This window comes from Columba livia, chromosome 8 (genome assembly GCF_036013475.1).
Source record: "Columba livia isolate bColLiv1 breed racing homer chromosome 8, bColLiv1.pat.W.v2, whole genome shotgun sequence".
In the NCBI taxonomy this organism is placed as follows: domain Eukaryota; kingdom Metazoa; phylum Chordata; class Aves; order Columbiformes; family Columbidae; genus Columba; species Columba livia.
In genome coordinates this window covers 312,042-339,654 of record NC_088609.1, presented here as the reverse complement: position 1 = coordinate 339,654, position 27,613 = coordinate 312,042, and the positions used below count along the sequence as shown (strand labels likewise).

Below are 27,613 nucleotides of genomic sequence, written 5' to 3'. Positions count from 1 at the left end.
TTCACACTTATGTACTTAAACTTTATTTCTTTATAATTACAGGCTATTGTTAGAATTTTTAAACAAAATGGAATCTATAAATAGAGGCTAATCCCACCTGAACGAGTTTTTTTGTTTAAAAAAAAAGTTAAAACTTCATAAAGTAATGCCATTTAGCTCACAGCAGCAGTTTGTTGGTGTCCGAGTAAAAGTACTATAGTCAGAGTCAGTAACATGAAATGTAACATCAAGTGACTCAAAACTTTAAATTCCCTAATGGAAAGCAGGAATATATATATAATATATACATATAACATTATGTTGGTCCACTGAGTATACATTTTTAACAAAAGATAGGAAACTATGTAATCCAGTTAATCATATGATTTGAAAGATTAGTGTACACTCATTACAAAGATGTATAGATAAGTTATTACTATTTAATACTTGCAAAATTTTAAGTTACTTTTTTTGAGCAGGTGTTTAAATGATAATTTCCCAGTGCAAAAAAAATCCCAGTCAGGTTGCCCATTTTTCCTGAAAAATTGAAAACTACCCTCAAACTGGTGCAACAGCAGCACTGAGGGTAATGGGAAGAGCTTAAACACACGGGAGCGCGGCCGAGTCCTCCCCGTCCTCCCCGCGCTGTGTGTCCCAACTCTCCAGCTGCCCCATCAGAAACACCACAGGTCAAAAGTGCAAGGAAAAATCCCTCTTGGTGTTCATGCTGCCGCCATCCATTCCTCTTACACAGGGCAAAGATTATTCTTCTTGCAACGAATTTAATGAAACTGGTTCTCCAGAATAAGATTTCTTTCAAAATGAACAATAAGTTATTTTCACTAACATTCTATTAACCCTACTCTGACTCAGTGACCATAAAGAAATCATTCAGTTTAAGGTGCAACTATCAGTTGGCATCAATAAATTACATACACAGAAAACAACTGTGGTGGGTTTTTTAAACAAAAAGCAGACTGGTTTTTCTTTCTATTCTCAATCCTATTTCAAATTGAACTTATTAACTTGCCAGTTCAGCTGCATATTTCACAGGTAAGAGTGGCTCAAATAGCAGCAGGGTCTCATATTCTGACAGTCATTTTGGCCAACAGTAAATGTATATGAATCTTAAAATTAATTGCTTTATAAAACAAAATAGCAGGTCTGTCTTAAAACCTATGACCATGCAAGGAAAGCATTAAAGGTTTCAGAAAGTCTCACTCTTTCTGACTTAAGAAGAATCTCCATGAAGATTGTTATTTCAAATCCAAACACGGAGTCCTCAATGAGAGGAAAATCTATATGCATATGTGTAAAATAAAGCACTCCACAACTCTGGCATTACTAAAATCTCTTCAGAAGGAGAAAAGGTTTCAAACGACTAACTGCTTGACAGGAGACAGTCAGCCCTGCAGAATAATCGCTGTGTTCACTTCATGCTCGGTTACCAACTGCTGACAGATTACAGTCAAACTACAACCTTGCTATCTGCATTTTCAACTAATTTGCTTACAGCTGGGAAGATTACTTTGTTCTCCTGAAAACTCGAGAGAAACTGAATGCTAAACTTAACAGTTACTCAAACAATAACCAAAAGGATTGAATTTTGCAGAAACATTTACACCACTTTCAGAAATTTTTAACCTTCTCATAGTTTCTTGTATATATGTATTTTCTGATTAACATTTAAATAGGTTAGGTATTCAGGAACAGGGACAAAACAGTTGACATCAGACAAAATCTTATCTAAACTTCATGCTTCTGATATTTCAGATTTACTGAGTGCAATAGCCAGTTCCAAGTCTTCTTGCTCTTGCTGTTTCAGTCTTGCCAATCGCTCTTTCTCTTCTCTCTCACTTTCCCTCTTAGCCCATTCAATCATGTCTTCCTCAGTAGAATACTGCATTTTTAAAAGACAAAATAAACCAGATCAACAATACAATGATCACTAATACTGTCCAAGTCCTTGGTTTAAGGGACAATTACAGTTTTTCAAAATACTGTTTCTTTCTAGTCTTCAAATATTACTTTTTAATTTTAGTACACTATTAACCCTAAAGCTTAACTATTAAGGACTGCATTGAAGCCACCCAATTGATGTATTTCTATGAAATACACCATGTTTCAAAATTCAGTATTAAGTTTCAAAAAAGCTACTGAGTAGAAAGTGCTATAATTTAAATTCAAACTATTCTGGATAAAAACCAGTCTATATAAGAAAAATATTGAATAAATCAGAACACTTTGCAAAACACACCCCTGCCCACACTGTGGGACATCCTGATTCACCACGCTTTCAGTAGGGATGATTTTTCCAGGTGGCAATGACTGCAAAAATTAGCTGTAGAATGCCTCTGTTTAACTGTGCAGATGAAAAGTGCTTCTGCTAAGAAGCAGCAAAATAACAAGGTGACTGTACAGTCGGAAGCCTCGTGGTAAAACAGAGAAAGGTCAGGGTGATACAAGAGGGGAAAACCAAGAACATTCCACGTACATCGATGTGAACAGAATGTGAATGAGACTTCTGTGGTACAACGATTACAAATCAGAGACAGGTAAGTGTATTATCTTAAATAAAATAAAAAAGGTTACGCTAAAGTTTGTTTCTAGTCGGCATGCACAAGAGGTAAGCGGCAGGTGAAGCCCGTGTCTTCATCCATGTCCCAGTGTTAAGTCTGAAAGGGTTATCGTTATATGCTCCGGCTAGTTTATGCGTTGAGCTGCTTCTTTGGGAAATAAATACAGAAAAGCTTGAGTTTCTCTATAGTTCACTTAGTATTTTCAGTAATCGCAGCTGGAATACTTTTTCCTTCATAAAGATAATTGTTATTTTTGCTTTCTCCTCCACATTTCCCATTTTGTCCTTCAAAGTGGCTTCTCAGTCCCTCGAACTACTAACAGTGATCAATAACAGCATTTGAGAAATCACCATGCCACGAGACATGAGCCAGCGCAAGTCAGTTCGGAGAGCCTGTCGATCCTCAGTTCGCTTCAATCGAGCACATAGTTTATTAGGCCCGAAAGTGAAAAGCACTATGATCGAGATACTGTAAATGCAAATTGCATTTAACAGGTATCAAGCTCGAAAGTGAGATAACGTCTTTCAAAATTCCTATTTGCAAGAGCTCAAGAGAAAAAGAAATAAATAAATATATATATAGGCATGCACAAACCTTTAGATTTGCTTCTACTGCTTGGACACCACGACTTCTATGGAATGGATTCTGGTTATAAAGAGACACTTACTACCTTTTATTTATTTTGTACATACACCTGGAATTTACTAGCCATTCAAAACTCATCGCATTATATTTCATCAGCACACACTGTTATGAGGCTGCTTATCAATATTTCAGGACACTGAAATTATGACCAAACAGTTCAGTGACAGCTAAATTAAAATCACACCTTTTGCTTTATTTTTAATTGGATAGTTAACAGTGTGCTTGTTATAGATGTGTAATGTAAATCTGCTGCACAATCTTATAAAATGGATAGTTCCTAGAACATAGATATTTTTTCTAAAAGCTAGGAGGCTTCCATGAAAAAACCCATAAAAACAATACAATTTAAACATTAACTACAACATTTTGCAGCATTTTGTTTTAGGACAGCCTCAGCTGTAAACAAAATGCAAGTACTGTTTTAACTGGAAACGAGATCCCTTTTGTAAATGGGATACTTCTTAATATTTTAAATTACACTGAAGTCTTCAGCGTGAACAATTCAGAGCTGTCATTACACTGAAACAAACGTTTAAAGTGTTTACTCACAGTACTGAAGTTTGCAAAATTGTTGGGGTCAGGCTCCTTACTGGCGCTGGTGGGAGCAAACGGGTCAGAGAACAGGTCTGCTGCTTGTTCTTCGGGAGTGTCCGGGGCGGGGAACGGCTGAAATGGGTCTCTCGGTTTAAAGGAATCTGAAGAGTCCATTTGACTGGTCGGTCTCTTCCCTTAGATTAAAACGAATTTAAAATAAATTTAAGATAGCAAGTAATAACGTGCCAGAAATAGTAAAAAACAAAAACACAACCCCAAGCCCCCCCAAATTCAAAAGCTACTCGGAATGCAACCCCTTCTAGTAACTTAGTGGACTTGCAGATACTTCAGAGGAAGGGCTGCCAACTACAACAAGAAACCAAACCAAAACGGTACAGTCCACGGTGTCTGAACGGGTGATCAGGTAGAAAAGAACATGTGTATGTTAATGACTCAAGAACACCATTATGTACTGACCAACTATTTTGGGAAGACAATTTCTAATAGCCTTGAGCCCCTATTCTGTCGACAGTCCTTTTGTCTTCTACTTATCAACTGTCCATGATCATTCCAGCCAGACTCTTCTATTATTTGTTTGGATCAAGTTAACACAGTTTCATTCAGAAACCAGAAACATACTTGTAAATCTTCAAAACACCATGTCCCCTCACTATCCTAACACCTGGCACTTCTGTAGTTTTTAAACTAACAGAATGAAGGACTATGGTAACAAGCAATCACAGGCTTAACTATTTTGTTAATCCTTGCTTAAGTAGCTGCAGATAAGACAGAATCAGGCACAAGCGCCCACTTTGTTCTTTTTTCAGCTTAACCCCAGTCAGCTTTCAACACCCTTGAAGACATGAACCCAAATACTTCCAAGAACAGTTGAGCTGAATTTCATCCCATCATTCGCTCTGTATTTTACTGCTTACAGAAAAGGTTTCATTGCAGTTTCTTGATTTCAATTAGCGGGTTCTGCAAGTGGTTCCACACTTAAAATGGCCATATTTTAAAACTTGGTTCTGTTGCTTTTTTAAACTGCAGAATCAAACTAAAGTGCTTATTGTTTTGCATATCACTGCTGCAAGTTAGTCTAAACATTCTTTCATAGACCAAAAGAGATTGTAATTGGGCAGTGATTTAGAGAATGTAAGGTTTGGGCACTTGGCAGATAACCTTGGTGCGGTGGCTTTCACCCGCTGGTGATCAGTTACTGACAAACAACGCGCACTTTTTCTTGAATAATGTGGGAGAAGCAGCTTCAAGTGACAGCTAAGGAATTTTATTTCTATGTGGGACGGACTAGTAAGTGTAAGAATATGAAGTATATAACCCCTAAATCTGCCCCAAAAAATCGTGAAGTGAGGGTGTTTAAACTATCTAGAAAAGCAATAATTTTAGAGGGATGCGAACAGCTCCGCGCACTTCCCAGTAGCGTGATGAATTAAGAGAAACATTTTGGGGCATTTCTTTGAAAAAACATTCCCTTGTTTTGATTCAGACCAAGGGAGTAATTAAAAACAAATACACTTAAGTATCTCCATTTTATATCACAGAATCAACTGGGTTGGAAAAGACCTCAAAGATCATCCAGTCCAACCCTTGGTCCAACTCCAGTCCATTGACTAGATCATGGCACTAAGTGCCATGTCCAATCTCAGTTTCAAAACCTCCAGGACGGTGAGTCCAGCACCTCCCTGGGCAGCCATTCCAATCCTGACCACTCTCTCTGCACAGAATTGCTTTCTCATCCCCAGCCTCAATTTCCCCTGGCAGAGTTGAAGCCCATGGCCCCTTGTCCTATTGCTGATGCCTGGGAGAAGAGCCCAATCCCCACCTGGCTAGAACTGCCCTTCAGGTAGTTCTAGAGAGTGCTGAGCTCAGCTCTAAGCCTCCTCTTCTCCAGACTAAACAAGCCCAGCTCCCTCAGCCTCTCCCCATGGGTCTTGTGTTCCAGTCCCTTCACCAGTCGTGTTGCTCTTCTCTGGACCCGCTCCAGCACTTCAATCTCTTTCCTGAGCTGAGGGGCCCAGAACTGAACACAATACTCCAGGTGTGGCCTCCCCAGTGCAGAGCACAGGGGAAGGATCACTGCCCTTGTCCTGCTGACCACGCTGGTTTGGATACAGGACAGGATACCGTTGGCCTTCTTGGCCACCTGGGCACACTGTTGGCTCATGTTGAGCTTCCTGTCCATTAGTCCCCAGGTCCCTTTCTGTCTGACTGCTCTCCAGCCACTCTGTGCCCAGCCTGGAGCGCTGCAGGGGTTGTTGTGGCCAAAGGGCAGCACCCGGCATTTGGCCTTGTTGAACTTCAGCCCATTGGAATCAGCCCATTTTTCCAGTCTATCCAGATCCCTCTGCAGAGCCCTCCTGCCTTCCAGCAGCTCCACACTCCCTCCCAACTCGGTGTCATCAGCAAATTTGCTGATGATGGTCTCAATCCCCTCATCTAAATCATCAATAAAGATGTTAAACAGGACTGGACCCAACACTGACCCCTGGGGAACACCACCAGTGACTGGCCGCCAGCTGGATGCAGCCCCATTCACCAGCACTCTCTGGGCCCGGCCCTCCAGCCAGTTCTTAACCCAGCATAGAGTGCACTTGTCCAAGCCATGGGCTACCAGCTTGTGCAAGAGTGTATTATGGGAGACAGTGTCAAAGGCCTTGCTGAAGTCCAGATAGACCACATCCACGGCTTTCCCCTCATCTACCAGGTGAGTCACCTGATCATAAAAGGAGATCAGGTTGGTCAGACAGGACCTGCCCCTCCTAAACCCATGCTGGCTGGGTCTGATCGCTTGTCCATGCTGAAGGTGCTGTGTGATTGCGTTCAGGATGATCTGCTCCACAACCCTGCCAGGCACCGAGCTCAGGCTGACAGGCCTGGAGCTGCCAGGGTCAGCTCTGCAGCCCTTTTTGTGGACTGGGGTAATATTTGCCAATTTCCAATCATATGGGACCTCCCCGGTGAGCCAGGACTGTTGGGAGATGATGGAGAGCGGCTTGGCGAGCTCTTCTGCTAGCTCCATCACCACCCCAGGATGGATCCCGGCTGGTCCCAATGACTTGTGAGGATCCAGAGGGCTCAGTAAATCACCAACTGTTTCCTCCTGGAATACAAGGGGGCTATCTGGCTTCCTATCTCTGTCAACCAGCTCCAGAGCTGAGTTGTCCTGAGGGCCACCTGTCTTACTGGTAGAAACTGAGGCAAAGTAGGTATTAAGCTTTCTCCTCATGTTTATTAACTATATTTCCCTCAAAGTCCAACAGAGAATGGAGGTTTTCCTTGCCCCACCTTTTGTTATTAACGTATTTAAAGAAGGACTTTTTATTATCCCTGACAGAATTGGCCAAGTTAACTTCAAATTGCACTTTTGTTTCCCTGATTTTTTTTCTGCATGATCTAGCCACTTTCATAAATTCTTCAGAAACAGCCAGCCCTTTCTTCACAGTCAGTAAACTCTCTTTTTATTTCTGATTTCCTTCAGAATCTCCCTGTTTCGCTGAGCCGGTTGTCTTCCCCGCCGGCGAGCCTTTCGGCGCACTGGTACAGCCTGGTCCTGTGCGCTCAAACCTCCTGCCTGAAGCGTGTCCGACCCTCCTGGGCCCCTTGTTTTCAAGCATTGTTTCCCAGGGTGTGCTCTGAACCAGACTTCTGAATAGGCAAACATCTGCCCTGCGGAAGTCCAGTGCAGAGGTTTTATTAATGGCTCTCCTTGCATCTCTGAGTATTGAAAACTCTATTATTTCATATTTCCATTAGGAAAATTAATTATTTGGAATGGTTATCAAGGTAACCACAGAACCATTTTGAACACGTGCAAATGAAAACAGGCCACTTTTTTCTGGTCATCCATTGATAAGGATGCTGCTGTTCCACTCTGAAAGTGCATCTGTTCACCACAGCATAGCCGCTCCTATACAACGGGTTCATAAATCCTTTTTGTGTTTTAAGTAAGGACCAGGGTAAGAGGAAATGCTATGAAATATTCAAATTACCGTCACTTGTCAACTGTTTTAATGTTATTTAAAATGAAACTGACTACTTGCAAGGCAAGAACATGAACCAATTCTCACACCAACATCAGAAATTAAACACCTCAGTTTAAACTCTACTATTAATACTCCGACATATACTGTGTTTCACTTCTTCTAAGGAAAAAGATGAATACACGTTTAAGTTTCATGCTACAGTTTTCCAAAACATTCATCCATATAGGATAATAGTAAAAAGATGCAGTAGTTTTTAAAGCAAATGAAACTAAGCACAGAAACTTAAAACGGAATACTAGCAATATATTTTCCAATCTATGCAAAAAAACCAATTGAGAGTGAGGAGCCTGCTGTAACACGGGCTTGTTGCAACCACAAGAAGGTGTCGTTGTCTCTGATAACCACGGCCTTTTCGGGAGAGCAGGGTGGTTTGTGTCAGAGAAGACCAGAGCACTCAGCTCTCGCTGAACACGAAACAGCCCAGCAAACTCGGGTTTTTTGACTACGGCACTGGCCAGGTTCACTGACACAGGCCGCTGGGAAGACGCTCATCTGAAAGCCTGAGGCAGTCATTTAACCCTATTTAACTCATTTTGCATTAAAACTAAAGGGTTTGCAATGAATAGAACACACTTCACGCATAATTTAATGCCAGATTCACAATGTGTCACATTAGTAACCATTTCATTTGCAGCCAAGCTATGTGCTTGCAGATACTTGTAATAACTCTGTTTTTGCTTGTTTTCTAAATCCTTTCTTTCTTCAAGGAAAAAAAAACCAACAACAAAATCAAACCAGCCTATGATCCCAAACACCATGAAAAATTCAACTGAGGAAACCGCCCAAGATGAGGAACAGACTTATTTCACACCTTGCTCATGCATTCTAAATTCAGACACTTGACCATCCCCGCACAATTACCGACCTACTGCCAATATCAAAGCAACTAATTGCCAACAACATCTGTGTCCGCTCTTACCAGGGGGTGGTGGGCAGGGCCTTGTGGGTGTTCCTGTTTTCGGGGGCAATGCAGGAGGAACATCCTCATTTTTAGCTGGTGGTTCCTCAATTAAGTTTTTAGTTATGATCACGCTGTTGGCAGAACCCGATGTGGAAGAGCTAAAGGGATCCTCGTTGTTGGCCTTCAACAAAGAAAACAGCAACATCCACATTTTCAGTGCAATTCTAGCATGCTTCCCCTTCTCATCATGCAATATTTATTTAGAACTAAAAGGCTGGACTAATGCAAAAAGCAAACACTTCTGTTTGTTTTTAACATCATCCACATACTTGAGGAGATTAGAAATAACGAAAAATCCAGAATGGTTACTGTGCACAGCAATAGAAAGCTGAGTGCAGTTACACACGCAAAAGTAATACAGCTCCTGTTAAACTCATTTTTTTTCCCTTAAGTAATTATAATATCACTTCAAATACAGAGAAATTAATTATAAAGCCACAAAGATTGCATTGCATTCTTTCCAGTGGAACTGCAGGACAATGCACTATAAAGACCTTTCTTCCAAGGAAGTCGGCCCTTATACATTTTTAGTAGCGGCAAAAAAGTAACAGAACTGGTGGCAGAGAGAGTAACCTACGTCTTGGTACCACAGAGTTTCATGTATTTTCTATGAACAGCAGCAGCTTCATATACCTTTGACAGCGTGCTGAAGTCAAAGCCGCCTCCGAAGGATTCATTTCCGAACACAGAGGCAAAGGGGTCGGTAGCTAAATACACAGAAATCAAGTCAGAATGAAATTAAAAGTTAAATATTTTAGAGGTTGACAAAAACCCTACAACAAGAACGCAACAGTTACATATTTTGCAGTACAGACTAATTCAAGTGAAATATTTTATGAAGTGGAAACTTTTAAGTTACTAGTTAAAAATAATTCTCCTGAACAGGGAGTAATTCAAAAGAAGTACCGAGATTCCACTGAAAGAATCAAATAACCATACTACTGGATGTTTCACTGAGATACATGTATGTATACACACAGAGGTACTTTTTTGTGTGCATACAGCCATATACATACAGAGACATATATATATATATATATATATATATAAAAACATGAACAAGAACAAACTTCTGACTGTAGGATCACTTGTGAAATAAATTATCTAAACCTCATATACTCTCAATCTACTCCAATAGTATCTTCGCATTCTTATGTGCCTCAAAATATGTAAAACCTGCTATTGTACTGTAGAGCAAGAAGTCCATTGGCTTTACCAATACTCGCTTCTGCATCTCCAGAAAACAGCATTTTGTTCCCTACAATTTACCTGAACAGGTTTACAACATGAAATCACACACAGATTAATGTTTTGTATTATCATTGTCAGTGCAACTTGGGAAAATAGCAGATTAGAGTCTTCTCCAAAACATCTTTATCTCTCAGATGAGAGAGGATCGTAGCGAAACCGAAGGGACAAACTTTAACAGCAACAATTCTTGATGAAGTACTCGTTCTATGCCACATCTATCTTGTATGTTACTTAGAAAGTAACATGAAATGTTTTAAAACAATCCAAATGGGTAGCAGCACAACCATTCAAAGAGTCCAACACTCAGATCAGGATATTTCACCAGTGTTTGGTAAGGCAGAGGAACATCTCAGCAGTATCAGCGTTCGGTGATACGCACTGCAGATATGAGACAGTTTTACTTTATAAAAATACCCCCCTGCAAACTTGCACCTTATGTCATACTTTACATGAAAATCCAGGAAATGTAGGAAATCCCTAAAACGCTCCATTGCAAATTCAGTTAAAAGACTAGAAACAAAAACGAGCAAAACAAAATAAAAATAAACCCCGGGAAGTCTGACATGTATAATCTGCTTTTACCTGGATCATTTGATGTAGTAACAGTTGTTCCACCAGGAGCAAAAGGGTCATTCTTCTTTGATATCTCTGTCTAAAATTAAAAAATGTCTTTGGAGGGAAATTTGTTTTGCAGCTTAAAACATTCCTATTTCTAAGACTACAATCACTATCTTAACTTAGAAGTTTTAAGATAAAGTATTATGGAAGTAGCCTTTACCAGTATCAGTAAACAAGACTGTCAACAGAAACTCCTCCTCAAAACAGCAACTAATGCTTTCAAAAGAAAAAATATAAAATATGTGCGTATACTTCTACCCATTTTACACACACACAAAACTGGAAGTGAAGAATGAGCAGAAGCAGAACTGAGAAGGAAAGGAGATGGCAAAAGGATAAGAGACAAACTTATGACATGAAGAATTTCAGCTTCTTAGATTGTTTGGCTATCAGCCCTAAATATTATCTCATGCTCATCAAGTTCCATCCTACACCAGAGAAGGTTTCATGCCCAACTCTACCTTATTACAGGCTCAAGACTAATCCATAACTGCTTAGTTGTAATGTGAATAGCTGAAAGATATACCCAAGTATACCTGAAAGGGGTACGTTCAGTAAGAAACTCCACATTATGAGAGGGCTTCGGTGACTCGTATTAAAAAAACAGACAAAAAAACCCACCCACAAACCAAAACCAAAACAAACCAACAAATAAACAAAACCACAGAAAACCCAACAGAACCCAAGCAACATACACCTATACAACGATTTGTCTTTTCAGAGGGGAAACCCCATACCACATCAGATTTCAGATAAGATACGTAACGTACTTATTGATCCTACAAGCTTTGGAGGCAAAAGTCAAATGTCTCAACATAACTTGGCAAGATCAGTCTCGGGTTTCTTTCAATGTTCAGTAAGTTCTGCCAGCTACCAATAGAGCTTAGTTCTTGATTCTCAAATGTTGTTACAATAAAGCAATAAAGCTCCACACTGAAACATTTAAAAAATGTTTTTGTTTTTGCTTTTGTTTCATCTGTAACTACGTCTAGAAAATAGGACATAAAAGACAAGACAAAGCCATGGGGGAAGAGGTAACCTTTTACCTATATGATTTCCGAATATCAGCTTTTTAAGGTGTGTCCCAATGTACAAAAAAGGTTATTTTGTCCAACTCATCTACAGAAGGAATTAAAAGAAATGCTACCAAACTTACTGTGATACTATTGCTGTTGTCTGCAGTGCTAAATGGATCAGTGCCAGCAGTCACAAAAGGATCACTGGAGGATTGTTTGAAAAAACAGTCAGCTGCAAAAGGATCTGAGCCTTTGAAGGGATCACCACCAAAGGGATCTGAAAGGCAGACATCTCATTAACATTTCTGCCACCTTAACTAAGCTTGATATTTAAAACCTAAACATTATATTGCTTTTTTCATACTGCAAGATGGTGACACACTTAAGACCAAGGATCTCTGAAGTATGAAATTAATCTCTAACCAATTTGTATTCTGTGATTCAAAACATTAGACAAGCCAGCACTTTCTGCACATCATTAAAACTCTGGATGCTGCCAGTGGTTCAGTTCCAGAATCACCTGGGCACAGAGATTCTTCAACCAAGCCCCCTAAAAATGAAGCATTTTACAAAGGCTGGTGTTTCTCAGAACTCTCCTACCCTCCTCTCCCTCACTCCCCAAACAAAATGGATGGTCTTTTATTTGGCACCTGGTGCACAATGTTATTTTGCTAGAGCCTTCCTACCAGCCATTTTGCTGCTTCATCACCAGTAACTCTGTTCAGGACCAAGAAGAGAACGCAATGATGTTGCCTATACAGCCTGTCCACCTGGGGAGACTTCCCACCTTTTCAATATTTCGTTCTAAAGAAAGTTGGTAAGTTAAGAGCCTTTAAAGGAGTACGGTCCTACCTGTTTCCATACAAGAAAGGCAGCGAGAGTTTTGGCCTCCTGTTCACCACTTTCACACACTCAAATCCCAACTGAAGATACTTCTAACAGCGAGAGAACTTCACCGGCAACGGGCTTCTCTGAAGAGCTTTAATACCAGCAGCCAGCTGCTACTGCCGTAAGTTTATCTATCCTACGGTGACTTTTGGGACATTTCCATCTTTGTTGTGCTGAATGTGGTGACACTTTCTTCCCCCCACATACTCTCTGAGCAGGAATCGTTTAGAAAAACAAACACATTAGAAGCTACAAAGTTACTTACCAATTTTCCCAAAAGGGTCATCTTTGAAGGGATCACCTGTTTTAGAAAAGAAAAAAGTAACTTAGCATGCAGCATGTCCTCCGTTGGAAGCCTTTTGGATACGAACTCATTTCTAGAGCTAGAATTTAAACAACTCTCCCTCAGAGGAACAGTTCCACTATTTTCAGTGGAACTACAAGAACCAGCATTAGACAAAGCAAATGTTCATTAAGTAATTCCTTACCACCATGAAACACACACAAAAGCAGCCATCTCAAAGATACATTTCTGTTGGCTACTGTCAGTAAACACCCACATTATGCAGTATTTACCAGCACTGTAATCCAGACAAACCACTGACAGAAGTTTAGTCCCAGTTTTGATTAATTCTGACAGGTGCCGTGGATGGTAGCACCCAAGTGCTCATTCCTGTACTGAAGAGGTGGTGCTATTTGTATCACTTCTGCTCCCTCATCCACCTCTAAGAGACACCGATGTATCTTCTCTTAGCTGTAGGTTTCTACCCCGGAACATCGCTGAGCACACAAAGCCCACGAGACTGGTGACTAACAGATGCAGCTTCTCTGGAAGAAAGGCCGTGTCAAGTGCTGTGAGTAGGACCACTTCGCTATCAACAAAAAATCAAACAATATCTACACAAAAACATTCAAGCTGTTTTAAAGTAGTTTGATTTATCCATTAGAAGTATTAAATATGCACTGACATTATTTCAGAAGCCAAGTGATCTGAAACAAATTTAGCTTATTTTCCCTCTGAAGCGATAAGAGCTAAATTGATCAGACCATGTTGATTCTGAAAGCATGTAAAATCATATTAAAGTGGCTGAAAACATCTGCTTCAGCAGTTAATCCAAATTAACTCCCCTTCTCCAAGTGGCTCCACATAGACAGATCACTTCTTCCAACATAAAAGGAAAAATAAAAATCAGAGCAGCAGCATTCGTAAGTGGCAAGTTCTGAAAATAAAGCACAGCACTTCCGCAGGACACACAGATGGTGCAGTCCCACGTCACCGTTCTCCGAGTGCCAAACCCACCACAAGTAGGCCACAGCCATTCCCTCTCAACCACCCACGCCCTCCCCACCCCACAGCTCACTGCACCCTCGGCTGATCTGGTTGTGGATCTGGGCTGCAAATTAGACGAGCGACAGCACATGTCATCGCAAGTATGCCCACCCCTTTGAGCGGAAAAGGCAACCTCCAGGGAGCGGGGCAGAAAGAAAGGGGAAAGAAAAGAAAATATTCTAAAAATTCAATTTTCACAGGTAATTAGAGAGTCCAGATGAAGGAAGGACAAACAACCTGAACTCTCCATCATTTCTATTTTTGTAACGCTCTTGGCTCCACACTCCTGTCACCCAAACACCTCCACATTTCTTCTATAAAGAGCAGTTCCAAGGTGACGATCAGTCTGAGATGTGTTCATACAAGACCTGTTTCTGCAAATGTGCACCTAGAAAAGTTCACTTACTGTCAACAAAAGGGTCAGACTGGAAGAACTCTAAGCTGGCTTCAGAAACTAGATCAGGCAACGGATGAGATTCAGCATCAAATGGATCTTCCTGGGCAATGAAATAGAAGGAGAGAAAGGAATTAAATTTGTAAGATGTGCAGGATGAAAAACACATCGTCTTGTGTTACCATTTAGTGGTTTGTTAAGGCTGAAAAAAGGGACAGCTAGAATTCTACAAAATTCATCAACAGAGTTGCCTGCTACATGAGATGAAACGTTTTCATGACATCACACTCTAAATAAAAATAAGTGACAATTTTATTTTTCTGTTGTTCTGCGACCATCATGCAAGTTACGTGATACAAGCCTGAAACAGTTCATTTACTTTTCCTCCTCCAAACCTGAAGAAACTCACTTTTTTGGGAGCAGTTGCAGCTGGGGTCTCCTTCTCTTCCTCCACAACAGGGGCTGTTGTTTCAGGACTATTCCTCACCTGTAGAGGGACAAAAGCAATTCACCACAACGAAGTAAACAGCAGACTACTTGATACAGAATCACAGAATACACACCATTTTAAGTATTAAATAGCTAAAAACATACTAAAGGATACTTCAAGAGGTTCTTACTTATTGTAGAACACAACAAAATGTTCCATAAATCTTGTGAAAGTTTAAAAAAGAAAATCAATCAAGAATCTACTGGGACATACGGGGGCACATTTAAAGCAAGGCAGCTTTAGATTTTCTGTACTATTTCTGTACTATTCCTGCTTTCCTTTAATGTTAATTCTACTATTCAATTTACGGTATTTTGCTTGGAAACAAACAAATTTTTTTATTGACACTTTCTAGGCAAGCTAAAATTGCATCCTTTTCTGCTTATCAAATTTCAGATTGATGATATTTTTAAACACTGGCACAAGTGAATTTCAGGGTGTTATTCTGAGGGACTATGTTTCAGCAATCTCGATACATTCTTGACTTGTTCCAACTTCACAGCTGCATTGCATCACGATCAAACAGGCAAAACACTACTCACTGGAGACACACTGTTTATTTGTTCATCTTCTGCTATACTTTCCCTTTCAGCGTTCTCATTAAGGTTCGCAGTTTCACTGCTGCTGTTGCTAAGACTAGAATGATCCGCAGTTCCATTAACAAGTGTATTATGTGGCTCAGAGTGCCAACTAGACTGGTTGTTTTCCAACTCTTTGAGCTCGAGAAGCTTTGTCTGCACCTGTAAACACATAAATGTATATACACATCAGGATGGCAGCACACAGAAGCCAGCCTCCCTTAACTATGAGATGGAAGTTATGTATCTGAAATTCTTATTTCCAAAAACAAATATTATAAAAACCATGTTCTTTCAATCGAAGGATGAAATTTGAGAGATGAACACAAATCCAATTTAGAAGAGATATAACGTGGTTGAAGGACAGATCTGAGAACCTTCTCCAGCAGAGGAAGCGGACTGCACCACTGCCAACACCAAGACTTCTTGCTTTGTTCCTACTCCAACTCATAAGAAGAATGAGGTTTTTTGTTTGTTTGGGATGGTGTTTGGTTTTGTTTGAGCTTTTGTGTGTTTTGTTTGTTTTTTTAAATTATGTATTTGCAATTGCCTTAAACTCTAAATTAAAAAGGCTGCTTTATCAGAATTCTCATCTTCCAAGAAGAAAAGTCACAAGTTCATTATCTCCTCCCACACGACCTTTGGAGTCCACAAAATCCACAGTACGTCTTCCTAAGTGGACGTTACAATCACATGTTATTATTTCAGCAATATGCCTAATGCAGTGCCTCCCAGCAAACTTTACAACCAACTTGTCGGTCACGAAGGGATTCTTGGATTGGGCGGATTACGCAGAAGGATGAACACAGTTCAGATGTTTAGGTGTCCAGATCCCACTGACTTCTGCTACGGCAGTCACCTAATGGAGTTTGCCTTGCCTTGGTATGCGTCACAAGTCCGGTGGCAGCAAAGGCAACACCAGGAGTCTTTCAAATACACTGACCTCAGACCAACCTATGGTTCATTATTTGTGAGCCAAGAGCAATAAAACCAAGAGTACTGACATAAAAACTATCAAAACCCCAATGTCTGTAGTACAGTCAGGCACAACCCCTTCCATTATCAACCTCAAATCTGTTCATTGCAAGGACCTGTTGCTAGTATATTAAAATAGCACAACCTGCTCTCTACCTGTGATGGAACAATGGAAAAATCCATGTGTTTACTTCTCAGTATCTAAACATCCAAGTCAAATTTAATAATATTTATTAATACGTTATAAGGCTCTTCAACAAAAGAAAGTGTTCTTGCACGAACACTAGCAATGGAAGTCTTGAGGAAAAAAAAAACTGTTAACAAGTTACAGACCTGAGCTGTATGAAATGACCAAGCCAAAAGTCAGCCGTTTGTAGGGTTTAAAGGCAATAGGAAGGTTTTCCACTTTGTGTTTAACTTGGCAATGACGTGACTGGCTAATACATTAGAGAGCTGGCAAGTCAAAGGAGGATAATGATGAGGAAAGGGTGTGCAAGCCAACGCATCACTGAAGTAATAATAAATCACTGATCACAGACAGGAGCTAAAAGTTTCCTTTAACGTAATGGCAGACACTTCGAAGCACAGTTCTGTGCTTCAAAACCAGCACAACCATCTCTGCACGTCTCAGTATCTCGTCTCATTCCAATTTACTCTTACATTCACCTTACTTTCCCCCTTCAACACTGCACTAAGCAAATGTTATTAGTAATTTTCTACTGACATCACATCAATTAAAGAACAGTGAGAGCACACCCCAGGCCATGGCTGAGGAAGAAAGCTTGAAGTGACTCCTGAACACAGAGAATTTGAACACGCATTACAAATTTTTCATTCATTACATTGAGACAAATTATTTATGAAGTATAACACGTTAATCCTTTTTTATTAAAAAAACTTGGAGAAAAATCATGAAGTATCTTGAGTGACCTGAGTCAGCCTCCAATAATCCTAACCATGACTAGCACAGAACACGTGTGAGCAACTACAGACATGAGCAAACAGCAAAGAAAAAGGAAAACAATGCCTTCCCCTTAAGAAAAAACACACTAAAGGTTGTCAGCTGTTTTTTTTTGTCTTTCACACTGCCTTACTGAATGGATCTCCTGCTGTGAATCCCGCAGATGTTGCTGAAGAGGCCCCAGCTGTGCTCTCCCAGACTCTATGCAATGCTCCAGCTCGGCCGTTTCTTGCTGCAGGCGACTCAGCTCCTCCTGAGCTTTGGTCAGTTCGTCTTCATACGCTGAAATCTTTGATTCCTGGCTTGTTATTTCAGCCTTCAGCACGGCAATCTAAAGCATGGACAAATATTTCAAAGCCATATAAAAACACCCCCCACACCTCCAAAAACATCCAAATACTATTCTTTATGACCAGAAAAAGTAAACACCTCATAGCTACTGCAGAGATGATAGATCACATCTGAATGAAAGGCTAACTCCCTATTGGTCTCAATGAGATCACAGTATTCTAGCTGTTTTCCTGACCAACACAGATATTTTCAATACTGTAAATACCTTTTCATACCTTAAAGAAATACCATAGCTTTATATTAGTAAAAAACTATCTAACCATAAGATGATTTTTTTTAACCGCTAAGAAATCAGTCCCAGTAATTAGTGCTTCTAATTACACTTATATTGAATTATAAATTTGCATTATTTGTTTGCACGTAAGCTTTTGTGCAAGTATAGCTCGGTAAATTTGTTGACACACCGATCCTAAATTAGGAGATCACTGAAGTGATGTATTTCCTGTTCTCTGTTGGCGTCAAAATCTCGACACTGAGGCTGTTTCTCCATTAAAGGTTTTCTCTCCTGCCCCAACAACTGGAACGCCGCAAGGCTGAGCTCTTCAGGATGAGGCATTTGCTCTTTCAGGGGCCATCACCAGAGACCTTACCAGACGCGCCTCCTCCGCACACTTGTGCCTGATGTCATTCAGCTGCTCTTCCAACTTGGCCTTCTGCTCGTCGAGGTCGTGAAGGATTTCCTGTGCTTCCTGCTTCTGGGCTTGCAGCTTCTGCAGGTTACTGCTCTCCCGTTTTACTTCATCTTGTAGATCCTGTAATAGAACAGATCAGCTTTGCATTGATCCCTCTCTCCTCCTAACCACTGAACCCCACAGCATAAACTGCAGTGCTAACTCGGATTTCAAAGTATCAACAAATTCTTTCAAACGCTTGCAATTATTACACGTCAGACAAGCAAGCGTTCTCAAACTCTAATTGTAAGACATATAAATAATCCGGTTATTCGCTTTTTCTTTGGTAAAAAGAATCTCTCTGCAGAGATTAACTCTCTTACTCAGAGAAGTGAGGGTTTCGTTTTGAATTCAGAAGTGGTCTTTAATCAGGCTGCTACGTGGTCTCTCTCCTGTGTTTCAGCAGTACGTTTTACTGAGTTCCTTAACAGAAACTCTTTATTCTGCCCCTTCCCCCTTTGAAAACACATGTCCAAAAAGAGGAACTTGTTTTATTCAACACGGTAGACGACCAAGCCAGTGCATTATTAACTCCAGTGCTCTCCTTTCTAGAACCACCCCACCTCTAATTTTTCAAAAATCAGCCAAAACCTTATTTTCCACGTACCAGTACTGGTAAGAAACGCACATTCCTTACACAACAATATGGCATCTTTTAATTTATGGAACAGTAGTAAGTATGCATCTTGTGTTCCAAGTACATCAAGTAGCATCATACAACAATCGGTTCATTTCTGAGCATCAGGAATGGTTATACTTCAACAAACCACAGAGATAACATTGAAAAAAATGTCAAGAAAAGAATTCAGGAAGAAGAAAGAATCGTCAAAGTCAAGAGGAGGATATAATACAAGGAGATCAAAAGGATTAATGCAAAAGGAAAAGTATTAGATGAAAAGAGAAGACTGCAGCCTCTGACAAAATAGGGTAATTGTAGGAGGAATCACGAAAAACAACAACAAAAAAAAGAGAGATAAAGGAAAATGAAGGAATTTCTGATTAGATCATACAATTGTGTGCTGCTCTAGCTCAAGATCCTGTTGTCTTTTTCTTCGTGGTGTTTTGTCTGGGATTTTTTGGGTGAGAGCGCTGGTTTATCCACGTGTGTTAACACCTCCAGATAATCAAGACAAAAAGCCAGACAGAACCAGGAAGGCGTATGGTGCAGCAGTCATGCTCTGCAAATACGTAACCCCAACAAAGCTGGGAGACTGCCTCAAGAAACATCACAGGATACGTTTATGGGAAAACAAAAAATAAAAAAAAGTAAACCAAACAAAATACACAAAATCCGCCACCCACAACTCCCCAAATCAAATGTGAAGTTCAGTAAATGGCATATGACTGATGCACAGCAGTCAGACTAGGTGAATGACTGATTATTTCTAGTTTACGAAAGACAAACCAGCACACACACACACAAAGCTTTTACAGCAGGCTGGCACAATTGGGAGACTCTTGACCCATTCATTTTCGACACTGCTTTGGAAAGCAAGTACCAGCTGACACTCGACTGACGAGGGAAAAAGCAAGCATTTAAAGAGATTTCAGTCTCCTTTCTCTGAGAAGCAGCAAGAATTCACATGCACACAAGCTAAGTATAGATCACCCCCGCCCCTTGCTTCTGTTCCTTGCCTCCCAACGTCGGTGCTGGGCACAGTGGTAGAGAAGCACTGAAGAGACCTGACTGAGCCTGACGGCTCCCAGGAGAGAGGAGAGGGAAAAAACCACGGCCAAAACCCAAACGTGCTCACACAACTATTCCAAAATTAGAGGCCAGAGTAGACACGACGCACAGAACTGGGGATAATACTTAAAGATACATCCTCATGAAGTAAACGAAGCTTCAATCAAGCTCTGATTTCTCAGCAGAGAAGCAGTATCTTAATGTTCAAGCACTGCATGAGATTATATATAAAAGACTATTAACATATTTGAGGTCGTGCAAACTAGTGTTTTTATGGTAATACTAATCTTTGCATTAGATTTGCAATCATTATAACCCTCCATGCTGATGTAGTGTAGGGCAAGGCAAGTCTAGAGATCTGTATTTCCACAGACAGACCGTGGATTTAATAGCTTGCCAGCCTGTACTTCTCAAAATGATTCAAGTGCTAAGGACCAGTAAACCTGAAAGAGCACAGAGAAGTTCAACTTCACTGACTTTCTAATGGCTCTGGTGCATGGCCACAAAGAAAGAGTAAGGACAATCCAATGCTGAGTGGGATACTCAGAGTATAAATCCATCATTCTCTCCCTCCTCCCATACAAATCAGTTCAATCCATCACAGATCATGGCTATATTTTAGATTAGTATTTGTGTCCATGGAAATAATTCTGGTATCAGAAATCCAGGAGCGTGATGCCATGAAACCAGCTTGATCCAAGGTGGCAGATGAGAACTCACTGGTTTTGTGCACCACCTTTAGAAATGTCACCTTTAGAATAAAACCAGAAGAAAAAAGCATGACGTAAAGATATTCCTAGCCTGTCACCACTGGTCTCTGAAGTTCTAGACAGTTTCCTGAAACATGCAGGTCCTCCAACATTCAGGTGCAAGCAAGGTATCAAGGATGAGGGGCCAACAGCTGAAATAAATGCTGCAGCCATGTCCCATTTGATCCTGATGGTTTCTCATTTTTCTGACAAGCCAGTGACAGACTGCTCCTTTTGCGCAGACTGACAGTGCCCTATAACTTTATATTTAACAAGGGACAAATATCTTGTGTGGTCACTAAGAGGTTAAAGGCCTGAGACAATAGCTTCCAACATTACTGCTCTAGATACAGTGACTTAATTGTCCCGTGATGCTGCTGACTATCAAACACTAAACACATCCCGATGATGCTAACAGTGTAACATTAAAGGTAAGGTTTTTATTTAGCTTTATATACCTTTTGTGTAAAGGCACCAGAGAACCGAACCTTCACCTGAACACACACAGATTCCAGAACACGCTAACAGAGCCAGCAACACCTCTAAGAACTGCTAACGGTGTGAAAAGGTGATCTGCAGAGCGGGGGGAGGACCGATCCAAGACACCGGCAACTTCGCCGGCATTCCTGCCGCTGCTCTCGTGACTAACAGGCCAGCATCTGATTATCTTCCCAAAGGTCAGACTATTAATTAGCACCAAATTCACAACGGCTGTACCACATTGGCTCTTTTTCTGCCCAACACAAAGTAAAATGCAGAAACCCTGCATTATTCGCTCTTAATCAAATAAATACAATTTAAAGCAAAGATTCCTAAAATAACTGTAGAAATAAATGTAAGCGATCAGATATGATACTGAAGATTATTTCTTCTTAAGCCAGCAACTTCAGTTGCTTTTGCAGCTTAAAATTTAATTGAAATATTGCTTTGCAGCATTTAATTCAGAGCTTGGCCTGACTACGAGCACCCTAAACACTAATGCTGAAGGTATAATTCTTAATCCCCATAAAACACTTGTACATTTTCAACCTTCTGATACTCTGGAAATTCAGTGTCATGCTTTTAAATAAAAATCAAAACCAAACATTATTTTTAAAGTTCACTTACGCAGGCAAAATAAACTTGAAGCAACATTCATCTCAAACTGGTCATTGCTGTGGCTCTTAAGAAGCAGCCCATCTACAAGCCCTCTTAATTCAGACACTTCAGTTTATTAATTTGCAGTGCTACAGTGCCTTCTTTAGTTTTAACTACACGTTAGATAGCCTTGCTAAAAAAAAAGGAAAACAATTATAATATTTTTAAATTTCTCCTGTCCTCGGAGCTTGCACACTCATAAAAACCGACACACCTACACCAACCCACATTCGTATAGAAAATACACTTCAAAGTACACTGATCTTCTCAGCCGCCCATTTTTTTCTTTTCACCGAATAAGTGACATGATCTAAAAACTCAGTAATCCCACTGCCATTAAAGCACCATACGGTGCAATATCAGGTGTCTGAACAATAATCGTGTGTCTCATTTACCTGGACCTCACTTGTCCTCTGCTTGATGGTATCTTCTTTCTCCTTCAGGTCTTGCTCTACATTATTCTTTTCCCTAGAAGACCAGCAAACAATGCAAGAATACTTCAGAACATCAGCTACAGCAGGTACAGTTATCCAGCCCCCTAAGCCTGTATCTCTCTTTAAATACATGGTGAAACATTAAACACAAAAGATGTAAGGGATTTCTGCTTTCCAAATTATTTACAAGACAGAAGCCCGCATAAGCGTTCCGCATAAAAAACCCCCGTCTTTCCACCCAACTGCACTTCAGCGATAAGAATGGCTCAAAAATGGAAGGGGGCGGGAGGGAGAAATCAATGAAATCCTGTCTCCAGTGATCTCACTGTTGCTATGGAGCACTTGTCTAATGAAAACTGCTGGGAAAAGTGGGAGGGATTGCATCAGATTCCATCTATTAACCCCTGCAAACACAGCGATTCCTAAGTGAACAGCAGCTAGAAAACACTTCAGCAGGCCAGCCCGGCTGCTCAGTGAATTTTGCCTATCAGAGTTTAGATCTGCGTTGGTGAGCTCAGTCAGAACTAAGTTTAGTTTCTGGAATCGCCATCTGCCTGAAGACTCCATGCGCAGCTATTTGCTGTGTCATATCAGCTCTGTCTCTACAGACCTTTGTTCAAGTTTAAAAGCAACTACCGATGAATTATCATCAATAAATTCTTGGCAGTCAGACATAACGATAGCTTTATGAAAGGGAAAAAAACAAACCGAAACATAACCCAGAAGTGTAACTGTTTAAAAAAAATTACGAGTGTTTATCTCTAGACAACATATGGAACCTTTTCACCCTTCACAGATGCAGAAAAGCATTAAGCATTAAAGTGTTAACACTATCTTCTGTATGCAGGAATTTACTTTCATAAAGATTTTGTTAATAAATTAGCACACACATTAAAAGTTAGAATTTGAACAAAGAGAAATGCCACAGTGAAAAGCTATTGCTAGATTACTAGTACATATTGAAATCAAGGTAACTTCGTATTTTAAGCGCAGCAGAATGGTAATCAACCTAAAACTATTAACCTTACTGTTTATTCCTATTAACACAGAAGAAAGCAGTTCTGTCTCCAAAGTAAAGCTGGTCTCACTTCTCTTTACTCAAGCTGAGGAATTCTTGTTTACTGCTAAACCACATCCAATGGAAAATGAAAAAATCCAGATGTCACAGATCTTAAATGTACATTCACTCAGAAAAAATAATTACTATAGATTATGCTCTGCTATTATTTATCTCAGCACCTGATTAAAGAGCAACTTGCTGATTGTGCCCAAGGTGAACACTTAAATGGAAGGAAAAGGAAAGATGTGGAAAAAGGGACTTTGATGAACATGGTTAGTTATTTCATTAAGTATGAACCTTCAGTTTCCTTAAATTCCTCCCTCTCCATTCATTATAAAAGGAAAGTACCATGGAAATTCTAAGCAAATCTTTACCATATCCATGAAAGCTATAGCACACTCTTCTAGCTCAATAAACTAGTATTTGTGGCATAGTTGTACTTAGCCATTTAAAGCGTTTCAACACAGGGCTGAAATAAGTTCTGTTGATTTTTGCCTTCCATAATTTTCCATGAACAAAGGGCCTCAATCTCAATAAGGCACTTCTGGAGAGCTGAATACAAGTTGGGCTGAAAAATACCTCAGACATGCATCGAGCACAGCCAACAACTCAGCCATATAACTCCTGATTGAAGACAGAAGAGAATAATTGACTAGGTAGACAAACGCTTGTTACTTCTCCTGCTTGGGTACGAAAATCGAGCAGGAAACAGAAATGCAAGCAGGCATGTATGCTTTAATATAGAGACTTTCTATGTCACTGTCACTCATATGCCTGCGAGACTGTCGGAGATGAGCATCACTTCCCTTTCATTTCAGCAGAAGCCAAGCCAGGTATCTAAACCCTGCAATCTCGTCTACGTTTCACCCCCAGGCAGCTCACACCGGCCAAATCACAACAGAAACAATGAACTGGGGGGAGGAAAAAAAACATCAATTGAAAGAAGTATTGTCAGGCAGCACAAGAAAAGCTTAGGCAGCAGTCTGGGCACAGGAAAACAAGCTGAGCATATACAGCCGACACGGAACACATCCCCTCCTCCCCCCAGTAGTGTGTCTTTGTTTCCAAAATAAAACCAAACCAACACGACACAGACCTACTTAATTCACTAATTTTTCTGATTGCCTCCATTTCTTTTACAAACTATCTGGTATGCCTCTGTAGGAATACTTAGCAACTGAAAGAACCAAAAACAAGTAACAAAATTCATTTATTGTATGTGACAGGTTTCCTGGAACATAAAGTCCCTTACTATATCAGCGCTTAAAGAAAGAAAAAAAACCACCACCACAACGACCACAAACAACAAAAACCCTACAACCAACCCAAAAAGAACTGTGGTCTTCCAATAAAGGACACTTGTAACCAATTCAAGTCACTTTATGAGAGCAATACAATTTCCCTGTGTATTTTAATGGTAGTCAGGTCAGGAGAACCTCATCTCAAAAAACTAAAAGCAAAGATTAAAAACACCTCCAAAACTAAGATGGTTTCTGCAGTGCAGATACTTCATGATTTACAATCAAATAATCTTAGTAAATCCATAAGCCTTATACCAATTTGTGAACGGAGTAATTTATAAATGTGAGCCAGCACACTGCAAGTATTTTTTTACAGCTGACAACTGCAGAGTCCCACATCAGTAGAAGCATGCATAGAATCACAGAATGGTTTGGGTTGGAAGAGACCATAAAGACCACCTAGTTCCAACCCCCAGCTGTGTGCAGGGACACCGTCCACTAGACCAGGTTGCTCAGAGCCCCGTCCAACCGGTCTTGAACACTCCCAGGGATGGGGCGTCCTCAGCTGCTCTGGACAGCCCGTTCCAGGCCTCACCACACTCGTGGGGAAGGATTTCTTCCTTGTATCTAACCTAAATCTAGTCTCAATTTAAACCCATCGCCCCATGTCCTATCACTAGATGCCCTTGAAAAAAAGTCCCTCTCCAGCTTTCTTGTAGGTCCCCTTCAGCTACTGGAAGGCTACTATAAGGCGTCCTTGGAGCCTCTTCTTCTCCAGGGTGAACGACCCCAACTCCCTCAGCCTGTCTTCCCAGGAGAGGCGCTCCAGCCCTCTGATCACCTTTTTGTCCTCCTCTGGACTCCCTCCATCAGGTCCATGTCCTCTCACGCTGAGGGCCCCAGGGGTGAATGGAGGCAGCAGAGGAAATGCCCAGAATGACAACGTGTAGCAAGCATGGCTTCTTGAGAGACAGAGCAAAGAACACAGAGGTGATGTGTTCGCAGCTCAACAGTTAGTGTGGGAAAGAGTTCTGGCAGCCAATAGCTTTTAAATCCAATTCAACAGAAACAGCATCAGGAAGTTGGAGGTGTAGGATCAGATGAAGAATAAAATGCAGAACACTTACTAGCAAGGATAATTCCTCTCTGGTAAGGAGAATGATTTGCCTAGGGATGTTGTGGAATCCGTCATTTCGAGCCTGTCAGCACTGCTGCCTTTAAATTCTGTTTCAGTTGCACTATATTTTTAGAAAGCTATTTGAAGCTTTTTTGATCAGCATCATGGGAGACTAGACCAGATGTTTTTAATATTCTCTTTTGAGCCATAAAAACCTTTTTCTTCCTCAGCAAACCCTTCTTTGCTTTCATGCATTCAAAGCTAGCCACAGCCCACAAATTAGTGCAATTTCTTTGAGCTTTACCAATACTACATTCCTCTCTAAGCATGTGAAGAGGTTGAACTTAACTTGGTATATCTCACCAGAGGTACCATCCTGCACATGTGTTGGACAGCAACAGTTAACTTTTCTTGAATGTACATCAGGTTAAAAGGACCATAAAGCTGATAAGCTGGTCTCTCTAACGTCAGGAAACAGCAAAATATCCCCAGAAAAACAGGGCAACCTCTCTCTGCCATACACTTACATCAAGCCTTTGAAACAAAGTTCAGAAATGTATACCTGCTTAACAAAGCAACAGTAAGAATTTTAACATAGGCTAGATTATTTCTTCAAACTTCTGATTTGGAAGTAACTGAGCTGTTGTAGCTGAAAAGGTTATTGGGGACAAAGGGGAGAAGAAATAAGACAAACTGAAGTACTACTACACAAGGAATTCCTACAATTACAGTTGTAGGTGAAAATAAGAAATGTTGGGCAACTGTGAGTGTAGATAATGCTGCCAGCTCTGTGAGTAGTCATCTGTCACTTATTATGGGAAAGACCTGTGATTTGTTTTTGCCTTTCCAGCTAAGGTGGTTCTAAGTGTTGGCCATGAAGAAACCTGGCCAGGGTTGTTTCATGTTTGGCCTCAGTTTTCACCAGCAAGAGCTCCCCAAGTCACAGAAGGTGAAGGCAGGAACTGGGAGAATGAAGAACTGCTCACTGGAAGAGAAGACCAGGTTTGAGGCCACCTAGAGAACCTGAAGGTGCACAAGTCCATGGGACCCGATGAGATGCATCCAGGGGCCCTGAGTGCCCTGGTGCATGAAGGTGCTAAGCCACAGATTGGAAAAGTTGGGGCAGTCCACTGAAGTTCCCACTGACGGGAGAAGGGGAAACATAACCCCCATTTTTAAAAAGGGCAAGTGCACTTCAAGAACAGATTCAATGTCTATTACTGGGTCTCAGGAACACAGCTCTCGTAGATACTTCTCAGTGGAATTATGGACCAGAATTATAACATATTGAGTTCAACAGCTGGGCGACATCACAGTATCACAGTATGTTTGGGATTGGAAGGGACCTCAAAAGCTCATCCAGTCCAATCCCCCTGCTGGAGCAGGAACGCCCAGGTGAGGTCGCACAGGAACATGTCCAGGCGGGTTTTGAATGTCTCCGGCGACAGAGACTCCACAACCTCCCTGGGCAGCCTGGGCCAGGCTCTGCCACCCTCACCGAGAAGAAGTTTCTTCTCAATCTTAAGGAGAATGTCTTGTGTTCCAGTTTGCACCCATTGCCCCTTGTCCTGTCACTGGTTGTCACCAGAAGAGCCTGGCTCCATCCTCCTGACACTCCCCCTTTCCATATTGATCCCCAGGAATGAGTCCCCCCTCAGTGTCCTCTTGTCCAGCTCCAGAGCCCCAGCTCCCTCAGCCTTTCCTCACACGGGAGATGCTCCACTCCCTCCAGCATCTTGGTGGCTGCGCTGGACTCTCTCCAGCAGTTCCCTGTCCTGCTGGAACTGAGGGGCCACAACTGGACACAATATTCCAGGTGTGGTCTCGCCAGGGCAGAGCAGAGGGGCAGGAGAACCTCTCTGACCTACTGACCACCCCCTTCTAACCCACCCCAGGTACCATTGGC

The 27,613-nt window shown here is 41.0% G+C and overlaps 1 protein-coding gene across 3 annotated transcripts in view; it reads right to left on the bottom strand.

Moving 5' to 3' along the window:
• EPS15 (epidermal growth factor receptor pathway substrate 15) overlaps positions 1-27,613 on the bottom strand; it is a 49,723-nt gene continuing 22,110 nt past the window's right edge. For 2 of the 3 annotated variants that reach the window (XM_065071387.1, XM_065071389.1), the window contains 13 exons: positions 22,251-22,323; positions 18,202-18,363; positions 17,394-17,591; positions 15,289-15,486; positions 14,666-14,743; positions 14,269-14,359; positions 12,798-12,833; positions 11,785-11,921; positions 10,593-10,662; positions 9,393-9,466; positions 8,718-8,880; positions 3,753-3,931; positions 1-1,879 (listed from right to left, as the gene is read on the bottom strand). In XM_065071387.1, the coding sequence (XP_064927459.1) occupies positions 1,733-1,879; positions 3,753-3,931; positions 8,718-8,880; positions 9,393-9,466; positions 10,593-10,662; positions 11,785-11,921; positions 12,798-12,833; positions 14,269-14,359; positions 14,666-14,743; positions 15,289-15,486; positions 17,394-17,591; positions 18,202-18,363; positions 22,251-22,323 (1,606 nt within the window). In that variant the 3' untranslated portion in view covers positions 1-1,732. Of the gene's footprint in view, positions 1,880-3,152; positions 3,190-3,752; positions 3,932-8,717; positions 8,881-9,392; positions 9,467-10,592; positions 10,663-11,784; positions 11,922-12,797; positions 12,834-14,268; positions 14,360-14,665; positions 14,744-15,288; positions 15,487-17,393; positions 17,592-18,201; positions 18,364-22,250; positions 22,324-27,613 lie in introns of all 3 variants that reach the window. The other variant, XM_065071388.1, reaches the window with a different exon arrangement.